Raw genomic sequence first — 22782 nt, 5'->3', positions numbered from 1 at the left:
TGCTAACCCCTTCAGATCCACTCGATCGCACCTTAGCAGCTCTTCCACCAACTGACCCCTTAACAAGACTGCGGCGAAAGCTTGGATGAAACATGCGGTTTTCCAAGGTAAGACAGTTCAATTGTGCACGCCACCATCTTACAGATCTTTTATCCAGTGCAATCCAACACTGCTATAGTTCTTCGTACATCAGTCACGAAAAGCGAGCAAAAAATGAAGCAAAGGGAGTACTTGTAGGTCATCAACGTAACGTGGATTGACCCTACCGCGAAATGCACAAGCAGCCCAAGTGCCCGGTGGCTCGCAGAGGTAGACACCACAGGTTCCACCGCCATGTCCCATATGGGCAGTGGTCGGTGCTCCCGCCTCCCCTGACTCCCCTTCCTCCCCCTCATCCGCGACCACACGATGGTCCAGCTCTCAGGCGCATAGCTACAAGTATTCATGGTCCGCGACATAGTGCACCCTTTTTCCCTAGTTTATCTATCCCCAGTTAGTTGACGGTTAGTTAGTGGCTGCAGCCCTATAGCCTCTATGATACACCTCACAGGGGATTAATCACACTGCACGGCCCCCTTGCGGCACGGCGACTACCGTGCGCTCCAGTAGGGCATGCCCAGATGTAGATCCCGGACACATGCCTGCAGCCCAATTCAGAGTAGAGGCGAGAAGCCCGTGGGCCTACGAGATTGAGGGACCAAAAGGGATGAGAATGGGCGCTCATGCTATGTAAGCCTATATGACAATAGCGATATCATCTGTGCCTATGTGTGTAACTGTTTATAAATGCCAATAAAAATGTTTTACAAAAAAAAACGTGGATTGACCCTGCATCCAGACAGACAAGTGCTAGCCGTGCACTTCCCATTCCGGCTGTTCTATTCTGATAAACTATGACATTTATTAGGAAGTAAATCCAGGTTTTCAAAGCAAGAACTATACTTCAGTGCCGCTTTCAGCTTTTCCCTACTGCCTGCCACTCGTCCCACTAGGGACTATATTGAGAATGAAAAAGTTGTGGTGCACCTGATATTATGATTGAAACTCTCTTTAAGAAGCAATAATGCACACACAACTGAAGCCTGGAGCAGCAAAAGCTAAAAGCCCAGGCTTTTATCCATTTATCTTTCCACGAAGATGCCAATGTGTGTTTCACATAGTTTTTTTTCTCAGATGAATTTCATTGAGGTTGTATCACATTGAGGGTTCCCCATATCAATGTTATTTAATTCCCCAGGTGTCTCTAATTTAATCCGTTTCACTTTTGGCCTGGTGTTTCTCCTTGCGGCCCCCTTGATGTATCTTGCTTCAGCCAGATTTCATGAGGTTCCCTAGTCGGATATCTTTGTTGTTCCAATTCAAAAGAAAGTGAGTGAGAGGAATTAGTTGCTGAGCCTATTATGCATTCTCTTTGACATAGTTTACAAGAAACAATAAATATAACATTCTCTAAATCGAAAAAAATCTTATTTTAGTATATTGTTAAGTAAGGTGGACAAGTAGTGTTGCTCGTCACCTGTGAGGGTACCCAGGTGCCGATATTAATAAATGCATTGAAGGGATTCCTTTTTTAAGGGCGCAAACCCCTCATCCACTTTTTGGGAATGCTTCAGTATTGTGTCTGATCCTTGTTGGGCAGACTTCTTATCCACTCATCCCAATGAGTTCCCATATCTGAGAGCACTTGATGGAGATCTGTTCTCAAAGACACTAGTTTGTGGTGCAACCTAAATGAAGCTATGGACGTGGCATCCTAAGGTCTGGTTAGAACTGCCGATGGGTGAACTGTACACCTTGTATGAATGCTCCTTAGAGAAACGAGGGAGAATCGACATTTGAGAGCTCAAATGACCATGACGGTGTACAGAAGTACGATCACATATCACAACATTTTCCACGAAACACAGGCCTGAATGTATCTGGCTTACTTGGGGGTGTGCATGATCTGACTGTGGAAGGAGATCACCCAAGTCAAGATTGCGGATGGAGGCATGTGCCCTCCTTATCCTCCCACTCAGGGCCGGACTGGTGATACCGGGCACCGGGCAATCCCCCGGTAGGCTGGAAGGGTGGGGCCGGTTTGGTCACAGGGGGCCGGTTTTGTTACTGTGGGCCGTTTTTTTTTAGCAAAATCGGCCCCCAGTGACAAAATCAGAAGGCCACCAGTCACTGTTACAGTCTCATGCTTCGCACTCTGACCTCTGTGAGGAGAAAAAGCATTTTTTCTCCTGCCGCACAAAGGTCAGACCCAGGGAACTGAAAGCAGCCCTGGCAAACTTTGTCAGACCAGCCCCCGTATGGTGCGCAGCGAGCATGCCCGGCCACTGCTACAGGGGTTTGGGGCGGTTCTCCCCCCCCCCCCCCCAAAGAAAAGTTTGGAAAAAGAAAGACCAAAACATTGCATTTTACTGCACTTTTTTCATTACACATTTAATTGTATTAACTTTCAAAGCTTCAAAGATCAGTAAATAGTAGATGAAGACCTTAACCCCTTGTGTGCCACGCCCTTTCACCGCCCTGTGCCGGCCGTTGCATTAGCGGGCGGGGTTCATGACGAGCTGGACTCGTCATGGGCACAGCGCAACCGCGGCCCATGACGAGTCCAGCTCGTCATGGGCACAGAAGGGGTTCAAGAGCACCAGGTTACCAGTCATGTACCCATAGACATTCTTACAGAGAACATCAAAAATAAACACAAGAGTAGTGAATCGGAGAGCAGAAACTATGGAAACGTCACACATAAGCACAGGCCCAGGCCAGTAAGCCTGGAAACATCTAACCTAAGCACCCAGGGCAGTAAGCATGGAAATGTCACACATGAGCTCCTAGGCAACTGAGAACAGAAACTGTGGAAATGTCACACATAAGCACCCAGGCTAGTAAGCATGGAGATGTCACACATGGGCACCCTGGCCACTAAGGCAAAGAAAAGTTGAAATGTCACACATAAGCAAGCACCTAGGCCAGAAAGCATGACAATTTCACACAATGGCACCCAGGCCAGTGGCGCTGGAACACTTTTCAGAGTGTGGGTGCTGCCAACAATGTTACATCACTGAAGTCATTGGACTGTGAAAAATTCAACAATCACACAAAAAACAAGGGTAGCAAATGAGCCTCGCCTTTTCTGGTGGAGGTGGTGAGGGTGTGGTTCAGAGTGGAAAAGGTCAAAATTTCATGTCAGCACATAACACCCCTTCAGAACAGATACTGTGACAGATTCACCATCTGTGGGGGTTTTATGGAAGCTGAAGACTCTTCTTTAGCAGATCTGAGCTTTCCCACACACACCCATTCAACACCACTAAAAGCGAGATCAAAGGATTTATCAAATGACACTATAGATGGACTGAACATTTACATCCTGCATGCCACTCTACCTCACATACGCATATTAGACTTCATATTCATACAGCAGGCACAGCACATGCAGTTTTAGCATTGTCAGACTAAGATCCAGAAACTGCAAGAAAGAGAACCAGAAGACAGTCTTTCCGCATCATGCATTTTAGTTTAAAACAGCACGATTTCGAAGACCTGACAACAGGGCTTTAAGTGGGCCAGGTCCTGCTGGTGCCCGGCAGTTCTGAAAAGCAGCTGCTGAGATAGATCCCTATCGGGCTCTCCATTTTTGCCCTCACTCTCTGTGAAAAAAAATCTCAACTCTTCAGCAGCCGTGCCACCCTTCACTGCCTTTGATGTAACTTCAAAGAGACTCGGTATAGCTCTTTCACAGTCTCATCATTTCAGAGCTGAAGCATTTTCAGTATTAAATACATTGAAGCAGTAGTTGCTGTTTTTTTCTTATGCAACTAACAACCATTGACAAAGCCAATAGCTTGTTGTAGGTATAATGTTACTTGTAGCAGTATGCACTGTATATATATCTGGATACAATGACAGAAACCCCAAAATACCAATTGGGTGGCACACTGTGCTAATCACAGATTTTTAGCTTTCATGATTTTGAGCCATGCCCTTGATTACATCGGCCACGCCCTTTTGAGACCCGTTTTTTCATCCTACTAAGGACTCTGCCTGACTAGCATCATGATATGATGACTCTTGTCCCTGACCCAGAGAGTGAAAAGCGCAAGGTCAGGGTCACTCATTACTTGCTGGCTGGTGAGGTGAGGTGATGTGCAGCCAGGTCACGAGTTAGATCCAATTCCAAGGCCGACAGGCCTGAAGGTCTTTATATTTGTTGCCAGGGCAGCGCGCGCTTCTGTGCCTTTAACACATTTTTGCCCTATCATGTGAAACATTTTTAAAGGACACTTACTTTAGTTAACTGCTGTGATGTGGCCAGACTCGGAGGGCTGCTCAGGCCCTTGCTTCTACAGTGTGGAGCCTGGAGGACGTGCGCATTACCTACTTTGCTGCAGTGCCAGCAGATGAACGTGGGGAAGGGGCTTAGATCATTGGTCCGACTCATGGGTTGCTCAGCGCGCTGCGCGAGTCAGACCAATGATCTGCACCCCCTCCCCAAGTTTGCCCTATACTCGCGCTGTCATTGGCAGGCACTCCAGTCCTCAATGGTTGGTGTAGCTCACGCTGCACGTAGGCGGTGCAGAAAGTTTATGCGGCGCGCACTGCACATGCACTACTAAATTCAAACAACAGTTCCCTGACTCAGAGTGCACTGTTTTAATTTAGTAGTGTGTGTGCGGTCTGACCTTTGTGCGGCAGGAGAAAAAATGCTTTTTCTCCTCACAGAGGTCAGAGTGCGAAGCATGAGACTGTAACAGTGACTGGTGGCCTTCTGATTTTGTCACTGGGGGCCGATTTTGCTAAAAAACCGGCCCACAGTAACAAAACCGGCCCCCTGTGACCAAACCGGCCCCCACCCTTCCAGCCTACCGGGGGATTGCCCGGTGACCGGTATCACCAGTCCGGCCCTGGTCAGACCGCACACACACTACTAAATTAAAACAGTGCACTCTGAGTCAGAGTGAACTGTTGTTTGAATTTAGTAGTGCATGTGCAGTGCGCGCCGCATACACTTTCTGCACCGCCTACGTGCAGCGTGAGCTACACCAACCATTGAGGACTGGAGTGCCTGCCAATGACAGCGCGAGTATAGGGCAAACTTGGGGAGGGGGTGCAGATCATTGGTCTGACTCGCGCAGCGCGCTGAGCAACGCATGAGTCAGACCAATGATCTAAGCCCCTTCCCCACGTTCATCTGCTGGCACTGCAGCAAAGTAGGTAATGCGCACGTCCTCCAGGCTCCACACTGTAGAAGCAAGGGCCTGAGCAGCCCTCCGAGTCTGGCCACATCACAGCAGTTAACTAAACTAAGTGTCCTTTAAAAATGTTTCACATGATAGGGCAAAAATGTGTTAAAGGCACAGAAGCGCGCGCTGCCCTGGCAACGAATATAAAGACCTTCAGGCCTGTCGGCTTTGGAATTGGATCTAACTCGTGACCTGGCTGCACATCACCTCACCTCACCAGCCAGCAAGTAATGAGTGACCCTGACCTTGCGCTTTTCACTCTCTGGGTCAGGGACAAGAGTCATCATATCATGATGCTAGTCAGGCAGAGTCCTTAGTAGGATGAAAAAACGGGTCTCTAAAGGGCGTGGCCGATGTAATCAAGGGCATGGCTCAAAATCATGAAAGCTAAAAATCTGTGATTAGCACAGTGTGCCGCCCAATTGGTATTTTGGGGTTTCTGTCATTGTATCCAGATATATATACAGTGCATACTGCTACAAGTAACATTATACCTACAACAAGCTATTGGCTTTGTCAATGGTTGTTCGTTGCACAAGAGAAAAACAGCAACTACTGCTTCAATGTATATAATACTGAAAATGCTTCAGCTCTGAAATGATGAGACTGTGAAAGAGCTATACCGAGTCTCTTTGAAGTTACATCAAAGGCAGTGAAGGGTGGCACGGCTGCTGAAGAGTTGAGATTTTTTTTCACAGAGAGTGAGGGCAAAAATGGAGTGCCCGATAGGGATCTATCTCAGCAGCTGCTTTTTAGAACTGCCGGGCACCAGCAGGACCTGGCCCACTTAACCCCTTCCATGCTCATGACGGAACGATTCCGTCATGAGCATCGGTTGAGCTGTGCTCATGACGGAACCGTTCCGTCATGGCCCCGCCCGCGCTCGAACCCTTCAGCACCGCGGGGGAATCCGCGCAGCGCTGAAGGGGTTAAAGCCCTGTTGTCAGGTCTTCGAAATCGTGCTGTTTTAAACTAAAATGCATGATGCGGAAAGACTGTCTTCTGGTTCTCTTTCTTGCAGTTTCTGGTTCTTAGTATGACAATGCTAAAACTGCATGTGCTGTGCCTGCTGTATGAATATGAAGTCTAAAATGCGTATGTGAGGTAGAGTGGCATGCAGGATGTAAATGTTCAGTCCATCTATAGTGTCATTTGATAAATCCTTTGATCTCGCTTTTAGTGGTGTTGAATGGGTGTGTGTGGGAAAGCTCAGATCTGCTAAAGAAGAGTCTTCAGCTTCCATAAAACCCCCACAGATGGTGAATCTGTCACAGTATCTGTTCAGAAGGGGTGTTATGTGCTGACATGAAATTTTTACCTTTTCCACTCTGAACCACACCCTCACCACCTCCACCAGAAAAGGCGAGGCTCATTTGCTATCCTTGTTTTTTGTGTGATTGTTGAATGTTTCACAGTCCAATGACTTCAGTGATGTAACATTGTTGGCAGCACCCACACTCTGAAAAGTGTTCCAGCGCCACTGGCCTGGGTGCCATTGTGTGAAATTGTCATGCTTTCTGGCCTAGGTGCTTGCTTATGTGTGACATTTCTACTTTTCTTTGCCTTAGTGGCCTGGGTGCCCATGTGTGACATTTCCATGCTTACTAGCCTGGGTGCTTATGTATGAAGTTTCTGCGCTTTCTGGCATGGGTGTTTATGTGTGACTTTTCCATGATCTCTGGCCTCAGTGGCTTGTGTGCTTATATATGATATTTCCACAGCTTCTGGCCTCAGTGCCCTGTGTGCTTATGGGTGACATTTCCACAATTTCTGGCCCCAGTGGCCTAGGAGCTCATGTGTGACATCTCCATGCTCACTGGCCTGGGAGCTTATGTTTCACGTTTCCATACTTTCTGGCCTGGTCCTGTGCTTATAAGTGACGTTTCCATAGTTTCTGGCCTCAGTGACCTGGGTGCTTATGTGTGACATTTCCACAGTTTCTGTTCTCAGTGGCCTAGGAGCTCATGTGTGACATTTCCATGCTTACTGCCCTGGGTCCTTATGTTAGATGTTTCCATGCTTACTGGACTGGGCCTGTGCTTGTGTGACGTTTCCATAGTTTCTGCTCTCCGATTCACTACTCTTGTGTTTATTTTTGATGTTCTCTGTAAGAATGTCTATGGGTACATATGACTGGTAACCTGGTGCTCTTTAAGGTCTTCATCTACTATTTACTGTGCTTTGAAAGTTAATACAATTAAATGTGTAATGAAAAAAGTGCTGTAAAATGCAATGTTTTGGTCTTTCTTTTTCCAAACTTTTCTTGGGGGGGGAGAACCGCCCCAAACCCCTGTAGCAGTGGCCGGGCATGCTCGCTGCGCACCGTACGGGGGCTGGTCTGACAAAGTTTGCCAGGGCTGCTTTCAGTTCCCAGTCTGGCCATGCTCCAACTCTGTTTCTAGATGACTATCCTAAATAAAGTCAATCGTGCACAAACACATGAGCTCGCATACATATCTGTAACCTTGATAAACTGGTAGGGGCTAACCAATGACTCCACATTCCCCACGGTCTGGTCTGTTTGTTTTGTTTTATTGAACACTGTAGAATTGCTTAATGTAGCTGTTCCATCACTTGATCAAAACATAGAGACTGGCAGACTGATCCACCACCTTCGAACATTGTCCCGGCGTCAGATACATATATAACTTAGGGCAAAGTCTCAATAAACCATTAGACTTTGGATATTCTATTTACAAAGGGTTCATTTATTACACCATAGTTTACCCCAATCGAATATCAGATTCAGCCCAAGTATCACTCGTTACCTTCACTGATATCCAGTACAAACGAGAATTTTACTTGAGAAACAAATTAAATTATTTAATCCATGTTTTAAATAAAATCGTACTGAAAGGCTCCTTATATCTTCAGAACGTCCTACCTACACAGTGAGATATTGACAGACCCCCACCCCACCCATCAGATACATTCAAATCAAAAATATATTGTCCACTCTTTCAGAAGTGCTTCAATAGTGTTGCTCTCACAGGTGCCCAACATTCTTGACAACGATTGTTAGATTCTCTTCACTGTATTTTCAGCATAGCATAGGTGGTTGTCTCCCGTGGGATGGTTAAAATCGGACATTTTCTTTCTTTAAATAACCCTCGTAACTGTTGATTGTTGTAATCTGAACTGCAGCGTTAACACATTTTAGACAATCAAATACAAACAAAAAATAAGACTTTATTAGATAAATAAAATGCATAACAAAGATTTTTTATTTAAAGTAACCTACTTCACAGGGTAGCAAAGTGCTCCTAAACGGAATGCCAATTGCCAACCCTACCTTTGGACAGACCTGAAAAGTAATTCCTTAGAAATTATTTCAGAACCATTATTCTAAAAACATTGTGTTCTCACCAAAGATGGATTTTACATTGGAAAGATAACTTTAAATACCTATCAAGTTGTTGAAATAATCACCAAATTGTGCAGTGCTGATATTCCCTTGTCTGAAATTGCTCTGTCCCATACAGTTCATCAGATGAGGTCAAAGAACTCTAGTAAATGTCTTCTTGCTGGAACTGAGCAGATCCAAAAGCTAAACTTACTCAAAATTCCCCTGTTGACTTTCATATGGAACCTGGTGAGTAGTGATCCCTTTTTAGGTCATGCCTGAGCCAGCGCTTTAGCGTTGCTCTGGCGAGAGTTTTAGTAAGCGTGATTTGGAAGTGCAAACTAGTGGCTTTTCAGGTCTCCAGCTACAGTGCATGTGCGCCGGGCGCGTGCACCATTTGGCAGCCTGCGTGATCACTTTCGCGGCCGCTTTGATGTTCTCAGTGAGCCCCGCGGCCACTGAGAACATCAAAGCGGCCGCGAAAGTGATCACCATTTGCCACTACCTCCCTTATCCCATTTCCTGCTTGTTTAATCTTTTGTTTTCAAACTTTCTTGTTAATTTTGTCATGACACAAAACAGTTTCTACTTCGTACTGGAATAAGCAGTGATTGATGGCAGAGACTGCGCAGCTTGAAAGCAGTCACTCGAGACGTCCAGACCCCTCCCATCAGCCGATGAGAGTGCCTGGCTGGCATGTCTGTCAGGGCTGCACAGTGATCAAAGGCACAGAAGAACTTTCCGCACACACGAGCAGCCTTTGAGGTTCCCGCCTCAAAACACGCTGACGGGAAGACTGCTTGGTGTGACTGGCTTTCCAAAGGGGCAGTGGAGTCTGGGGTCTGCTATTAATGTATGGTTGGTTCCACAGTTAATATCGCCTGTCGGAGTTAAGAAAGATATAACTCATGTTTCCCCCCTACCGCCTCAACTGCTGGTTGAGGTCTGCTGAAAGCTACGTGTTATCAAACATTAGCAACCAGAATATTTTGTGCATTTATTTCTATTGACTGTATTCGTAGGTCACAAGAGGTACATGTCTGAGGCCAGGTGTGCGCTTGAGGGCCACGATTAGCTGGTGCACGTGCATGGATAGGTATGCTTATCTAGCAGCCCTCGTCCATGCATACCGCGTTCTGCTTTTCATTTGCTATGACATTTCTGTCACTGCCCTGGTCTTCTGAGATACGGCTGGAAGGAACAGTACAATGTCCATTGTCTGCCTGTGTCCAGCAACAGTAGATACATGATGAAAGGAGTAACACCGTGTTTATAGCTTGGCTGCGTGTCTGATTGCATGAACCATGTGATACAAACAGGTATTTATTAAGATCTACTTGTGTGCCTGCAAAAACAAACAAATGATTTGAAGAAAAACAAGCATTGGCATAGCCAATAGGTCTCGTTTTTGGGACCATATAAGTATTTAGTTATGCAGCACAATATCCTTAGTGCAACAACACCCACTGTTGCATGGCTAAACACTTATAAGGTCCCAAAGGCGAGACCTATTGGCTATGCCAATGCTTGTTATGAAGTAGGGACACCGTTAGCATTGGCCGCGAGCGGGCTGTTTAGTATTAGACCTTGAAAAAGCCTTCGATTGCCTTGAATGGGGGTACCTAGTGGCAGCATTGTCGCACTATGGACTAGGCCTTGGGTTCCTACAAATGGTGGCGCTTCTTTACAAGAATCCTGTGGTCCGGGTGAGAACTGGCCCATACATCTGAGGCCATTTCGGTCGGCTTAGGTACCAGGCAGGGGTGCCCTCTTTCGCCTCTCCTTTTTCCGCTTGCCATAGAGCCCTTAGCGGCCACCCTGCGGAGGGTGTTGACGGACGGCATTCCCATGGGCGATGCAACGCACCAGGTCTCCTTATGTGCGGATGACCTCCTGGTCTTCGTAAGGGACGTGGCGAACATTTCAGGGGACCTTGAGCGAGTTCTCACGGAATTTGCAGCGCTATCCGGGTTGAGGGTGAATGCGGCCAAATCGTGCCTTTACCCGTTCTGTGCTGATGCTCTGGATCCCCGGTTTCATCTAGGGGGTGTGCCTGTCAGGTGGCAGCCGGACACCTTCCGTTACCTGGGCATCCAGGTGTATAGGCAGCCAGCTGACCTGGTGGAGGGCAACTTGGGCAGGGTGGTAACGGCGATCAGGGCCCAGATGCGTTTCTGGGGCACCCTCCCTCTCGCTGTCACAGGCCGCATTGCCTTGGTCAAAATGCTAGCTCTGCCCAGACTCCTCTACTATTTTGCTAACTTGCCGATCTACATCCTGGCGTCCTTCTTCGCCACCCTGGAGCGCTCCCTCCGGTATTTTGTATGGGGTAACGCACACCACAGAGTGGCACTCTCTAAGTTCTACCTCCCCACGGGACAGGGGGGACTCGCGATGCCGTGCTTTGCGCACTATTACCTAGCAGCGCAGCTGCAATGGGTGGCCAGGTGGCTGGCCGATAGGGAGAGGGATGACACGGCGTCCACGGAGCCGCCGCTCCCCCTGGCGGATATCATAGCGTCGTTCCACCCGACGGCCAGAATGGTCAAGCCGGGTCCCCTCCTTGTGACAGTGGCCTACAAGTGCTATCGACTTGCCCTTTACTTGACCCGGTCGAATGTCCCTTACGCTCCCGCCATGCCGATTGAGGGTTCGCCTAGTGGTCGGGGGATACTGCGCTCGACGGAGCTTACGGAATGGCATGCGGCGGACATCTGCACACTGGGGGACCTCTACCGCGATGGTGCGCTTATCCCGTTCGCTCAACTAGCGGAGGAGACGGGGTTACCAGCCGGTCAGTTCCTCCGTCACTGCTCGCTGATCGCGACATTGACGAACCGTTGGGGAGCTCTTCAGGAGGAGCCGACACAACACCTCATGATGCAGTACCTCCATGTCATGGGACGGGCCAGTCACATGATTCGTTGGTTCGCGGCCTCCCTGCGCACTTAGGTGGCGACCGACCTGTCTCCTTTGCGCGGTAAATGGGAAGCGGATTTGGATCGCCCCATGGCTGACAAGGAATGGAGGGATGCACTACGGGGGCCAACGCGGGTTCCCAGGAACTTGCGGTTTCGCCAAATTCAGTACTTTATACTGCACAGAGCATATCTCACTCCTGACTCTATCAACCGATATTTCCATCGCGCGGATGCAGACTGCCCACGCTGCAAGGCTCTGGATGCTGGACTGGTGCGCATGTTATGGAGTTGTCCAGCACTAGACTCGTATTGGCGGAGGGTGCATGGAGCGTTAATTAAATGTGCCGGCCCGCTGGCGCCGCGGGAATGGCCGGCCTGCTTGCTACACTTGTTTCGTAGAACTCCCCCCACGAAGGTTGCCTGTCGCTTCCTCGACCTGGGTTTGGTAGTGGCGAAGCGGTTAATCACCAAGCGCTGGAAGGCAGCTGAGCCCCCCCGAGCGCAAGCGTGGCGGAGTTCCCTGCTGGTGTGGGCGGGGGCGGAGGGTACGGCCCTTTTGCGGGAAGAAACGTTGGGCCTTAGGCGCACACCTATAGCGAACCAGTGGGACGTACACTTGCAGGCCCTGATGCAGCTGGATGGGGACGCCCTGGGACTCTGTGGGATGAGTACTGCGGAGGCACTCCCTGAGGAGGAGGGGAACGGAGGTGAGCCCAGGGGGTCTAATTTGGGGACTGGTGTGGAGGCCCTCCTCGAACCGGGCAGGTGTGCGGACATTGAAAATTGCCTTTAATGGAACTGTTTGTACCGGGGGGTGGGGACTGGGTGGGGGGGGGCTGGACTGGGAGAAGTACCTTGGGGATCATATGGTTAAAGACCGAACCTGCTGCTGCTGTTATGCTGGGGCTTCTGTTGTTTTGCCTCTTTCTTTCTTTTTGTTGTTCTATGGAACTGTTTAAATACGGGAGGTGGTCCTGAGACCTATAAGTTTTATCTTGCTTCGCACATGGGGGTGGCGTTTGATCCTGTTATTCGCTGTACTCACAATTGGCGGAGACTCCTCCGAGTAACTGACTCATTGCCTGTGTGATATTTCATTTATGACATGTGCTATGTCTATACTAACGAAATGCCAATAAACAGATTTCATAATAATGAAGTAGGGACACCGTTGCTTCTAAAATTGCATGTTAAACTATGCCCACCACCCAAGATTTGACTTGCTGTCAGCACTACAGCTTCTAAGTTTGCTCCTGTGGTCTGATGCTCTTAAAAGGTGGTGATGTCATTGACTCATGTTTTCTCTGGGAAGGGTTCACTCGGCAACCTTCTTTATTCATTTGTGCCTTTTTTGGCAGTGGCATCATAGAATGTCCTCCAGATAGTTCGAATCACACAAACCTTTCCAACCGAATGCACTTTTGAATGACCAGCACGCTTTCTGCAAGTGTTCCCATCTCTCAGTAAGAGAGACAGTTTTGCTGTGCCTACGCTTTCTCGTGCCACTATATAGGTATTTCTTCTCTTGAAGAGGCTAACAGTGTGCACCTGGTGCAAAAGTGTGGAATCTGTGTATTGTCACCCATTTGTATTAGCTTCCAGTTTGGGAATATGTTATTTGCTCCTGTTTCAGAATTTTCCCAAACTTCCCCTAGCGCTTTCCGTAATTGCTCAACAGTCTCCGTTCTTATTTTACTCCCTATGCAGCGCTATACATTTCTTTGGATGGTGATTATGCAAGGATTGTTGGTACTAAAACTCTGTTTTATTTTCCCGCCTCTTTGGTAGTTTCTTATGGACCTGGAAGACTCATGTGGAGGTAACGATGCAAGCGTTTACTCCTGCTGCCTCTGTGTCCACGAGAGCGCCTCTAAGGTGGGCCTACTAAAGCACCTTCACAGCCCGACACATCGCGACAGCCAGGCCCATTGGGAACGGACCCAGCTCCAAGCAGGAAGGATGGCTGAGGAAGGGCTGGCAACCCTGGAGAAGTTCATCCGCGTCAGTGATGCGGGCGCCAAAGAAACTGGTAAGAAACCTACTGCAAACACTGACCTATAAACACTGGCATCCGATTGAGGATAGAAAGTGAGTGCATGGGGTGGATGGGAGAAATAGGTCAGAGTTACTAAGGAGTTTGGAAAGGGACAGACTGATTGGAGGAAGGAGGGTGGGCTACAGTTTATGTAGCAATTGTGGGACTATATGAGGCGTGATTCGGGATCGTGGTGGGTGAATGCATATCGTAGGGTTACAGATTTCGTTAGATAGAGATAAAGCAAGTGATTTGCTTAGTATATTTACTGGGTCAGGTTATAAACAGTGTGTGTATGCTGAGCAGGGATGTCCTTGTTGCTGGATCCAGATACAGATAGATAGGTTTGATTGAGCTTTACACAAGGACAGAATATTCCACTTCAGTCATTGCTCGAACATCCTTCCCTGATGAGTTGTTGCAAGTGCACCTATTGTTTCCGGGTGGATGAGCCTCCTATATACAACTGGGTTTCCTCATGTAATTGACCCAAGTAGCAATAACATAGTGCTAGGCGGATTATTTAGGGTGAGCTTACAGATGGATTGGTTGATATGAGCTGGTAAGTATTTATGCAGGATGGATAGGTTATCATAGGGGATGCTATAAGGGTAATTTCGAATGTAATTGTCAAAAAACGTAGTTAGGCCCTAGAAGTACAATTGCAGGATGGTGCTGTAGACACATGGGATAGGTTTAGTTGGGTGACACGAATGCATCGTCAGGTTATTGATGGATAAACCCATCTATGCTCGGTAATATTAATAGTCAGTTTACTGATGGATTATTTAATAAGAGCTCGTGAGTATTTTTGGTGTTCTGTCTAGTTATTGGCTCGAAAATGTCGACCTGCCACAATATCAACAGCAAGATGGCGACTCGCACAGTATAGTCAAGGTAAGTAGAGGCGGAGTTAAAATGTTACCTTTATACTTCTCTATAAATGCTTACGTTGCTGATATTGTGCAAGCCCACACTTTTGAATTGATCTTGTTGTGGGTTGAAATTTTTGTGGTTGATCATTTGACGTACAACCTTGTTATTGAGGTGTTGTAGTATAAATGTGTTAGTCTGACGTGTTTAGAACTATCCCAATCCAAGGGTAGATGTGGGTGGGTTATATTGAGCCCGTTAGCGTGTTTAGATGAAACCAAGACTGAATGGGACTATCCGGTAGTGCTCCCACCTTATTCCTCATCTTAAGAGTCCTCCGTAAAAATTGTGATGCTCAATTTTAAACAATTCTGGGTGCACAGGATGTGTGCCCTGTCACACATTTCCCCCCACACAAAACAGGAGTAAACTGTGGCTATCTAACCCACAGCAGCCAATCATTTGTTACACGCATTCATTGACCGGCTCCAGCGTTTGAAAGGCTTGATTCAATAAAGAATTGTTCGAGGATCAGGTTATTAGTTAATGTATAGGATACCTCGGTGCCCCAATGCATCCATTAGAAATCTCTTTAAAAAATGAACATGTTGGACTCCCAACACAAGGCCGTTCATTGTTCCGAGGTCGCAGTAGGTAAAGCCATTACCATTGAACTGGGTAGCTGCTAACATCATATTATTTCATCACCATACTGCCCCTTTAGGGTGAACAAGTATTTTATCAATTCTGCATGTTGGACTGTGTGGTGCAAGTATGTTTGCGCAGGTCAGTGTTTTTGCAAGGTCAGGTTATGTGAGACTGGTTAGTTTGAGCTGGTCAATATTATCATATCGTCATTTTATAGATGGGTGGGTTAGTTTCAGCTAGTTAGTGCTAATATGGGTCTGGTTTTGTACAGAAGGGTTATTGAAGCTGTTTTTATCACATGTAGTTATAGTGGGACTGATTAATAGTAATTTTGAATGGTCAAATTATAGATCGATTCTAGTACATTGTTAATATCCCAGTGTCAGGATAAAGTTAGATAGGTTAGTATAAACTAGGCATCTTCCCATGCTCAGTTTCTAGAGGGAAATGTTATTGTGAGCTGGGTAGTATTTTTTTGTAGGTAATAGAGCAATTTGTTTAGGCTGGTTTATGTTACCTAGGTAAGGTCAAAGACACAAAAGACTACCATGATCTGTTTTTTTTAATTCATGAAGGTAATAGGCTAGTCTGAGCAGGTTAGTACTGTTGCCGGGTCTGTTACTGCTGTTATGTTGACCTGGTTTGTATTACTCAGAATCAGAATACAGATAAACAGGTTTGTATGAGGCGGTTAATATTGTATTAGTAAGAGTTGGGTAGCATTATCCCAGCATTAGGTTATATATGGTTGGGCTTATATGAACGGATTAGTGTTACAAAACGTTGGGTTAGAACTGTCTAAGTGAGTGTGAGGTTGTCCGTTTTTGCAGGATCAGGTCAAGGAATCATCAATCAAGGGTTTGCAAAGCGCTGCAAATCATCTGTGAGGGTCTCAAGGCATTGGAGTAGCTAACTGCTTCCTGGTGATTTGTTCATTTGAATAACCAGGTCTTGAGTCCCTTACTGAATTGCTGTATGGATGAGGCCGTCCGAATGTGCAGGGAAAGGTCGTTTCAAACTTTGGCTGCCATGTGTGAGAAGGAGCATCCTCATGTATTGCCTTGGCGGATCTGGGGGTGCCTGCAAGGAAGAGGGAGGTGGAAGAGGGAGGTGGATCGTAGGTGTCTGGTTGGTTGGTGGAAAGTCAAGCTTTTGTTAATGTATGCTGGTCCTTCATTATGAAGGGCTTTGTATGGTTGGGTCAACATTTTGAACTGGCATCTCTTCTGGATCAGAGCCAGTGTAGCCTCTTGAGGTGGGGTGTGATATGGGTCCGTCTGGGGAGATTGAGGATGAGTCTTGTATTGTCTGTGGTCTCTTCAGGAGGCGCACTGCGATTCCCACGTAGAGTGTGTTCCTGTAGTCCCGCCTGCTGGCGACGGGAGCCTGCTTGACTGTCCTTCGGGAGTTGACTGGGAGCCACCTGAAGATCTTGCAGAGCATGCACAGGGTGTGGAAGCAGGCAGATCAAACTGCGTTTACCTGTTTCTTCATAGATAGTTTGTTGTCCAAGAAGATGCCGAGGCTACAGGCGTGACTTGAGGTAGTTTTTACATGAGCCACGTCAGGTTATGAACGGATGGATAGATTTGAGCGCCATGTTTTGGGATGGCTTAATTTCCCTATGAAAACACCACTTGTCTCTAAACAGTAACCTGGATCTCTGTCCACAGAATCTCGCAGTTAAAGCCAATACCACTCTGTTCCAGTCAGTGCCTTACTGCTCTGGACACCACCCTACACCTTAGGTCTTCCAAGAGCGCCTCATGCCTGTGGGAAGTAACGTGTCTCTTTTGTTTATCCCTCTTATGTGCTGGGGGCGGGGAGGGGGTGTAGTGCCTCACTTCCCCGTACAGGGCCTTGGTACTTTGAGCAGCGACTCGCTCTTCTAGGTGTCACATGTCCTCTCCTTATTTATACCGCTAATGTTCTGCAGGATTGGAAGTACAGCGCTTCACACATCATGCCTCCTTTTCTGCCACAGATCTGCTCATATACTCTGGCCTGAAAGAACTGCATCCCTCGCATCTCCTTGGACCGTCTCTCCTTTAGTGAGGAGTGCAGTTACAACCTCACACCTCCTTTCTCTTGGCCTCCTCTGACTGGATAGTGATGAGACTGTGTGCTTCGTAAGGTACAAAGAGCACTTCATGCCTCCAGACCGCATCCTGGCTTTCCTTGTCTGGCTGACCTGTGCTGGAGGATGTGAGTCCTGTGCCTCACGCTCACCTTGTGTGATCAGGATTTTTTTTGTACTGCGGAATGAGGTACAAACTTGTTTGTAGAGCTTAAATGCTCCAAAATCCTTAGCTTGACCTCGCATTTCCTTAGATTTACCTAGTCCTGCTGTGCGGGATAATGCCCAGGACTGATCATTTCCCAACAGCGCCTCAGAATTCGGATGAATATTTCACACGTCATTGCGTGGTCTGGCCCATTCTTGATTTTATTGGGGGTCGGAGGGGCATAGCGTCGGTCATCTCGAACCTTGTGCCTCTGTACAGTGATGCTGAGGTATGACAGTAAACTAGGCCTGATGGGATGATGCAACCGTGCCTGGCCTCCCTCATACCGAGGAATGATCTTATCTTATCTTATGTGCAATTTATAGAGCGCGCTGACACCAAAGTCTTCCTTGCGCTTTAAGACAGAGTGAGGGAGAAAGCGCGAGTGGCATGGTTTTAACCAAGGGGAGGGAAGAGGTGGGTTTTTAGTGATTTCCTGAAGTTCAGGAGAGAAGGGGTGGATTTGATGGAGAGAGGGAGGAGATTCCACAGCCCGGGAGCCAGGTGGGAGAAGCGGCGACCACCGAATTTCTTGGTTTTAGCTTTGGGGGTGACTAGTAGATGACGGTGAGCTGATCGGAGGTTGCGCGTTGGACGATGAGGAGTAATTAAGGATTTGAGAAACGCGGGGCCGGAACAGTGGAGGGCTTTGAATGTGAGGCAGGCCACCTTGAAAGCTGCCCTTTGGCCTATTGGTAGCCAGTGCAGTCTGTGAAGTAAGGGTTTGGCCGATTGCCATCTGGGGGTTTTGTGAATGAGTCGGGCCGCTTGGTTCTGAACTACCTGAAGGCGGTGTAGCAGAGATTGTGGGAGACCGTAGTAAAGGGAGTTGGAGAAGTCCAGACGGGAAAGCACAAGTGAGATGACAACTTGGGTAAGTGCGGCGAGCGGAAGTAGGTGGCAAACTTTGCGAATCTTCCGGAGCTGGTACATACAAGATGAGATTACCGCACCCACTTGGGCTTTGAGGGACAGTTTGGTGTCGATAATCACTCCCAGAATCTTCACTGATTTGACCGGGACTGGGGGGGGGGGGGGCGAGCTCCGAGGGCCAGAACTGCGGGCCCCAATGAGCATGGCTGAGTCCAGGAAGGAGGAGCTCGGTTTTCCCGGGGTTTAGCTTCAGTTGATTCTGGTTCATCCAATGTTGGATGTGGATCATAACTGCGTGAAATGTTTTGATGGCATGGGGAGAATTGAGCGGGAGGACAATCTGTAAATCGTCGGCGTAGTTGTAGACAATGATGTCCCATTTCTGGAGAGAGTGAATCAAGGGCCGGAGGTATAGGATGAACAGGAGCGGTGAGAGGGAGGAGCCCTGGGGGACTCCGCAGGTCGTGGGGGTTTTTGTTGCAGTGTAGGGGCCCAGGCGGACAGCCTGTGTTCTACCAGTCAGGAAGGACTCGACCCACTTAAGAGTGGAACCCTGGAAGCCTGTCTGTCCGACACGGTGGAGAAGGATGTTGTGGTCCACCGGGTCGAACGCGGCCGACAGGTCCAGGAGTACGAGGGCTTGGGGAGATCCCGCATCCGCATTGCTCCTGAGTGTGTCCAGGACTGCCAAGATGACGGCCTCAGTAGAGTGGGCAGGCCTGAAGCCGGCTTGATTGGGCTCGAGGTGACAAGAGGATTCGATAAAATTTGACAGACATCGGGTGACGTGGGCCTCCATTAATTTTGAGAAGTAGGGAAGGAGGGAGATGGGGCGATGATTCGACGGTTCTGCGGGGTCGGCGCCAGGTTTCTTGAGGAGGGGCACAAGGATGGCCTCCTTGAGAGAGTTAGGGACGATGCCACTGCTGAGTGAGCCATTCAGCAGGGGTAGAATACAATCTGGTAGATTGAGGCAGATACTCCGCAAGACAGATGGCGGACAGCTGTCATTAGGAGAGCCAGATTTCACGTGAGTGGCGAGTTCCGCTATGGCTGGGGTAGGGGGAGGTATAGAGTTTTTGATTTTTGCAATCTTTTCCACAAAAAATAGGTTGAGGGTGTCACATGCCTCTTGAGTAGGGGTCTGGGCTGGGAGGGTTCTGTCGTCAGTAGTAAGTTCATTCATGACTTTGAACACCTCCTTTGATTTGTTGACTGCTGACGAGATCCTGTTGGAGAAGTGTTCCGTTTTGGCTAGGGTAATGGCAGTTTTGTATTCTCTGCGCGCAGTCATGTAAGACTGCCTGGCTGAGTTGGAATAATTGCGTCTCCAAATACGTTCCAGCTGGCGCGTTTTTAATTTGTGTTGCTTAAGGTCATCAGAGAACCACCTGTGGGAGTTGTGATGCCTAGTGGGGGGGAATTTGATCAAGGGGGCAAAGAGGTCGCTGGCCGACTTCAGCCAGGATCCGATGTCGTGTTCTATTCCTTCGATGTTATCAGAGGGGTTGAAGACTGGACGGGTGTCGGCCAGGGTTGTGAGGAAGCCCTGAGAGTCATATGTACTCCATTTTCGTGAGGAGCCACCAGCCATCAGAGGAGCAGGAGTCCGGCCGACGACCGTGATGGTGGTGTCTACTAAGTAGTGGTCTGACCAGACACAGGGGGATATAGCTGGCTGGGACAGAGCCAAATTGCAGGTCCAGATCTGGTCCAGGATGTGGCCTTTAGTGTGGGTGGGTTGGGTGACCTGTTGGTTGAGGTTTAGACTACTAAGAGTCTCAAAGAGCTCTATAGCATGGGGACCGGCGTTAGTGTCATTAAACCAATAATTTAGGTCGCCGAAGAGGGCGAAACTGGAGTGCTGCGTTAGTAGATTGGACAGTTGTTCGCTCAAGATGGTAGAAAAGGATGGCATAGGATGTGGAGGCCGGTATAAAAGGAGGAAGGTGAGGGCACCGGTGCCAATTTCCACGCTAATAAGTAAATTATCCACCTCAGGAAGTGGGAGGGAAAGAGAGGAGATAGAGTTCAGGCGCTTAGATATGATGGCTGCCACCCCACCTCCGGGCCGGTCACCGGGGCGATCGGCATGGAGAATGTAGTAGTCAGGGGGGAGGGCCGCCAAGATATCTGGGAGGGACTCTGACATTAACCATGTTTCCGTGAGCAGGAGTATGTCGGGGCTGTTGTCAGTCAACAGGATGAAAATATCTTCATAGTGCTTTACTAGAGAGCGGGTGTTCAAATATGACACCCTGATGGAGATAGCGTTCCTGGACGGGTTGACTGAAAGTGTGCGTCCGCATGGAGGGTGTAGAGCGGGGTGCGTATGGCCGGCTGTGTGTATACGGCGGTTGGTGTTAGGAGACAGTGGGGGGGCAAGATGCTGTAGCTCTTTGAGAGATTGGGACGAGTATGAGATGAGATGGCCAGCGTGGCGTGCCCTGGTGCCGACCTGGCACGGACGGGCGCAGACGGGCTTACCTTTGGCGCGCAGACGGCGCGCAGACGGCGCGCAGACGGCGCGCCCGCTGCGCGTCCGAAAGATGCACATTTATAGGTGTGGAGGGGCGGCGTCGGGGGGCGTGGCCTCAGAAAGGGGCGTGGTCTCCGTCCTCGCCGTGATGGCCGTAGGGAGAAGTTGGTGGTTCTGGGGGCCGCGGCAGCGCTAAATCCACTGCGCGACAGCAAGCAGGTACAGGTGATTGTCAAGTGCAACAGAGTAAAGTGACAGTAGTTACAAGAGTAACATTTTTAAAATTGGCTAAGGACGCTCTCGGCTTCCGCCTCAAGAGCTCGAGTCTATCTCAATGCGCGGCGCTTGTAATCTGCGCTATTTGTGGGGCGGCGTCGGGGGCGTGGCCTCAGAAAGGGGCGTGGCCTCCGTCCTCGCCGAGATGGCGGTAGGGAGAAGTTGGTGGTTCTGGGGGCCGCGGCAGCGCTAAATCCACTGCGCGACAGCAAGCAGGTACAGGTGATTGTCAAGTGCAACAGAGTAAAGTGACAGTAGTTACAAGAGTAACATTTTTAAAAATTGGCTAAGGACGCTCTCGGCTTCCGCCTCAAGAGCTCGAGTCTATCTCAAATGATCGTCCAGTACTGAGCCTGCTCTGATGATGGAAGAGTCTAGCGCCTGCATAATGTGACCAGACCCTCCTGTGTCCGGCCTCCCTCGTACCGAGGAATGATGGTGCAGTACTGAGTCCGCTCTGATGATGGAAGAGTCTAGCACCTGCATAATGTGATCTGACCCTCCTGGCCTCCCTCGTACCGAGGAATGATTGTCCGGTACTGAGCCTGCTCTGATGATTGGAGCGTGTCTAGCGCCTGCATGCTGTGTGTACATCCTCTCATGCTCCTTCCTTGTATAGAAGAATGTCTGTACAGCGCCTCTGCCGACAGCAGAAAACTTTGTATTTCATGAGAGCGCCTCCTTTGTCTATCTCTTTCCAAGAAGGGTTCACTCCTACTGAATTGGAGATTATAATTGCTCTGCACATTAGGGGACTCAGATTGATGGAGCTGTCATGGCTCAGGGGTCCTTGTTTGTGCATGTTAATAACTGACATGTGAGAGGGCTGGGTCACAGGCCAGCGTGTGCGTGTGTGCACCCGCACGCCTCCCTCTGCCTGCCGCTGCACGAGAGTGCGCGCTCTCTCTCTCTTTGTGTGTGTGTGTGTGTATATATATATATATATATATATATATAATCTACTGGCGGTCGCCAGTAGGTAGTTATAGTTAGGACCTATTTTCCACAGGAAATCCGCAACATTCTATTCCCAATAAGTCTGGCGCCGGTTGATGAATCCTCGCGAAACTTTCCAAACTTTTGGCCAGCTCCGCTCCGCTCCTACCCTGAAAGTTTCGTGGTGATTCGTCAAGCAGGTAGAAGGCAGATTGGGGGAAGGGTTGAAATGTATTTCAGTTGGAAAGGGTTGAAATGTTTAACCAATAGAAATGTGTGTTTGCTTTTGAGTTTGTGTGAAGGATTGTGATTTGATGTTTACATGTATATGTGTGGAAAATGAAAGGGAAACTTTTCCATTCTTTGTTTTTGCTGAGAGGTGCACAGTGCAGAGATTCTGTAAAAAGAAAATATGGTGAGTGACTGATATACTTTTTATACTACAAAACAACTTGAAAGGTGAGTTATTTAATTGTGAGGGGATGTATGTAGACTATTTTCATTTTAATCAGACTAATGTATTTCTCCTGCTAAAGTGTAGGGAGTACTTTTTTTCTCTACAATTTTATTGACAGTGTGGGTGCATGTAGAAACCATTCTGTGATAAGCATTTGTGTTTTTCATGTGTTTGTAGACAGATAACTGTGCTGTTTTTATATTTTGGTAGAATTAGAAACCAGTCATTGTTTATGAATTTGTGAAATGAGTTATGTATCTATACTAAAATGTAGTACTTCTTCTAGATGAAGATATGTGTTTTGGTATAGTGCAAGGAATAGTGTTTGTCTAGAATCACACAGTGAGTATGTGTGCATTTGGGAACCACTGTGAGAGAAGCATTTGGTAACATCGTGTATTTGCTGACAGATAACTGTT

General features: G+C 48.2%; 1 protein-coding gene across 1 annotated transcript in view; it reads left to right on the top strand.

Annotated features, from left to right (window-relative positions):
* The window catches only part of LOC146869950 (zinc finger homeobox protein 2-like), a 1750357-nt gene that overhangs the window by 57906 nt on the left and 1669669 nt on the right, over positions 1-22782 (top strand). Inside the window, exons 4-5 of the mRNA XM_085640777.1 lie at positions 13290-13530; positions 14364-14422. Of these exons, the coding sequence (XP_085496903.1) occupies positions 13290-13530; positions 14364-14422 (300 nt within the window). The remainder of the gene's footprint in view (positions 1-13289; positions 13531-14363; positions 14423-22782) is intronic.

Source organism: Triturus cristatus, chromosome 1_1 (assembly GCF_964204655.1).
Source record: "Triturus cristatus chromosome 1_1, aTriCri1.1, whole genome shotgun sequence".
NCBI classification, from domain to species: Eukaryota; Metazoa; Chordata; class Amphibia; order Caudata; family Salamandridae; genus Triturus; species Triturus cristatus.
Note: the sequence above shows the minus strand (reverse complement) of the source record. Positions and strands in the feature narration are given on the sequence as shown.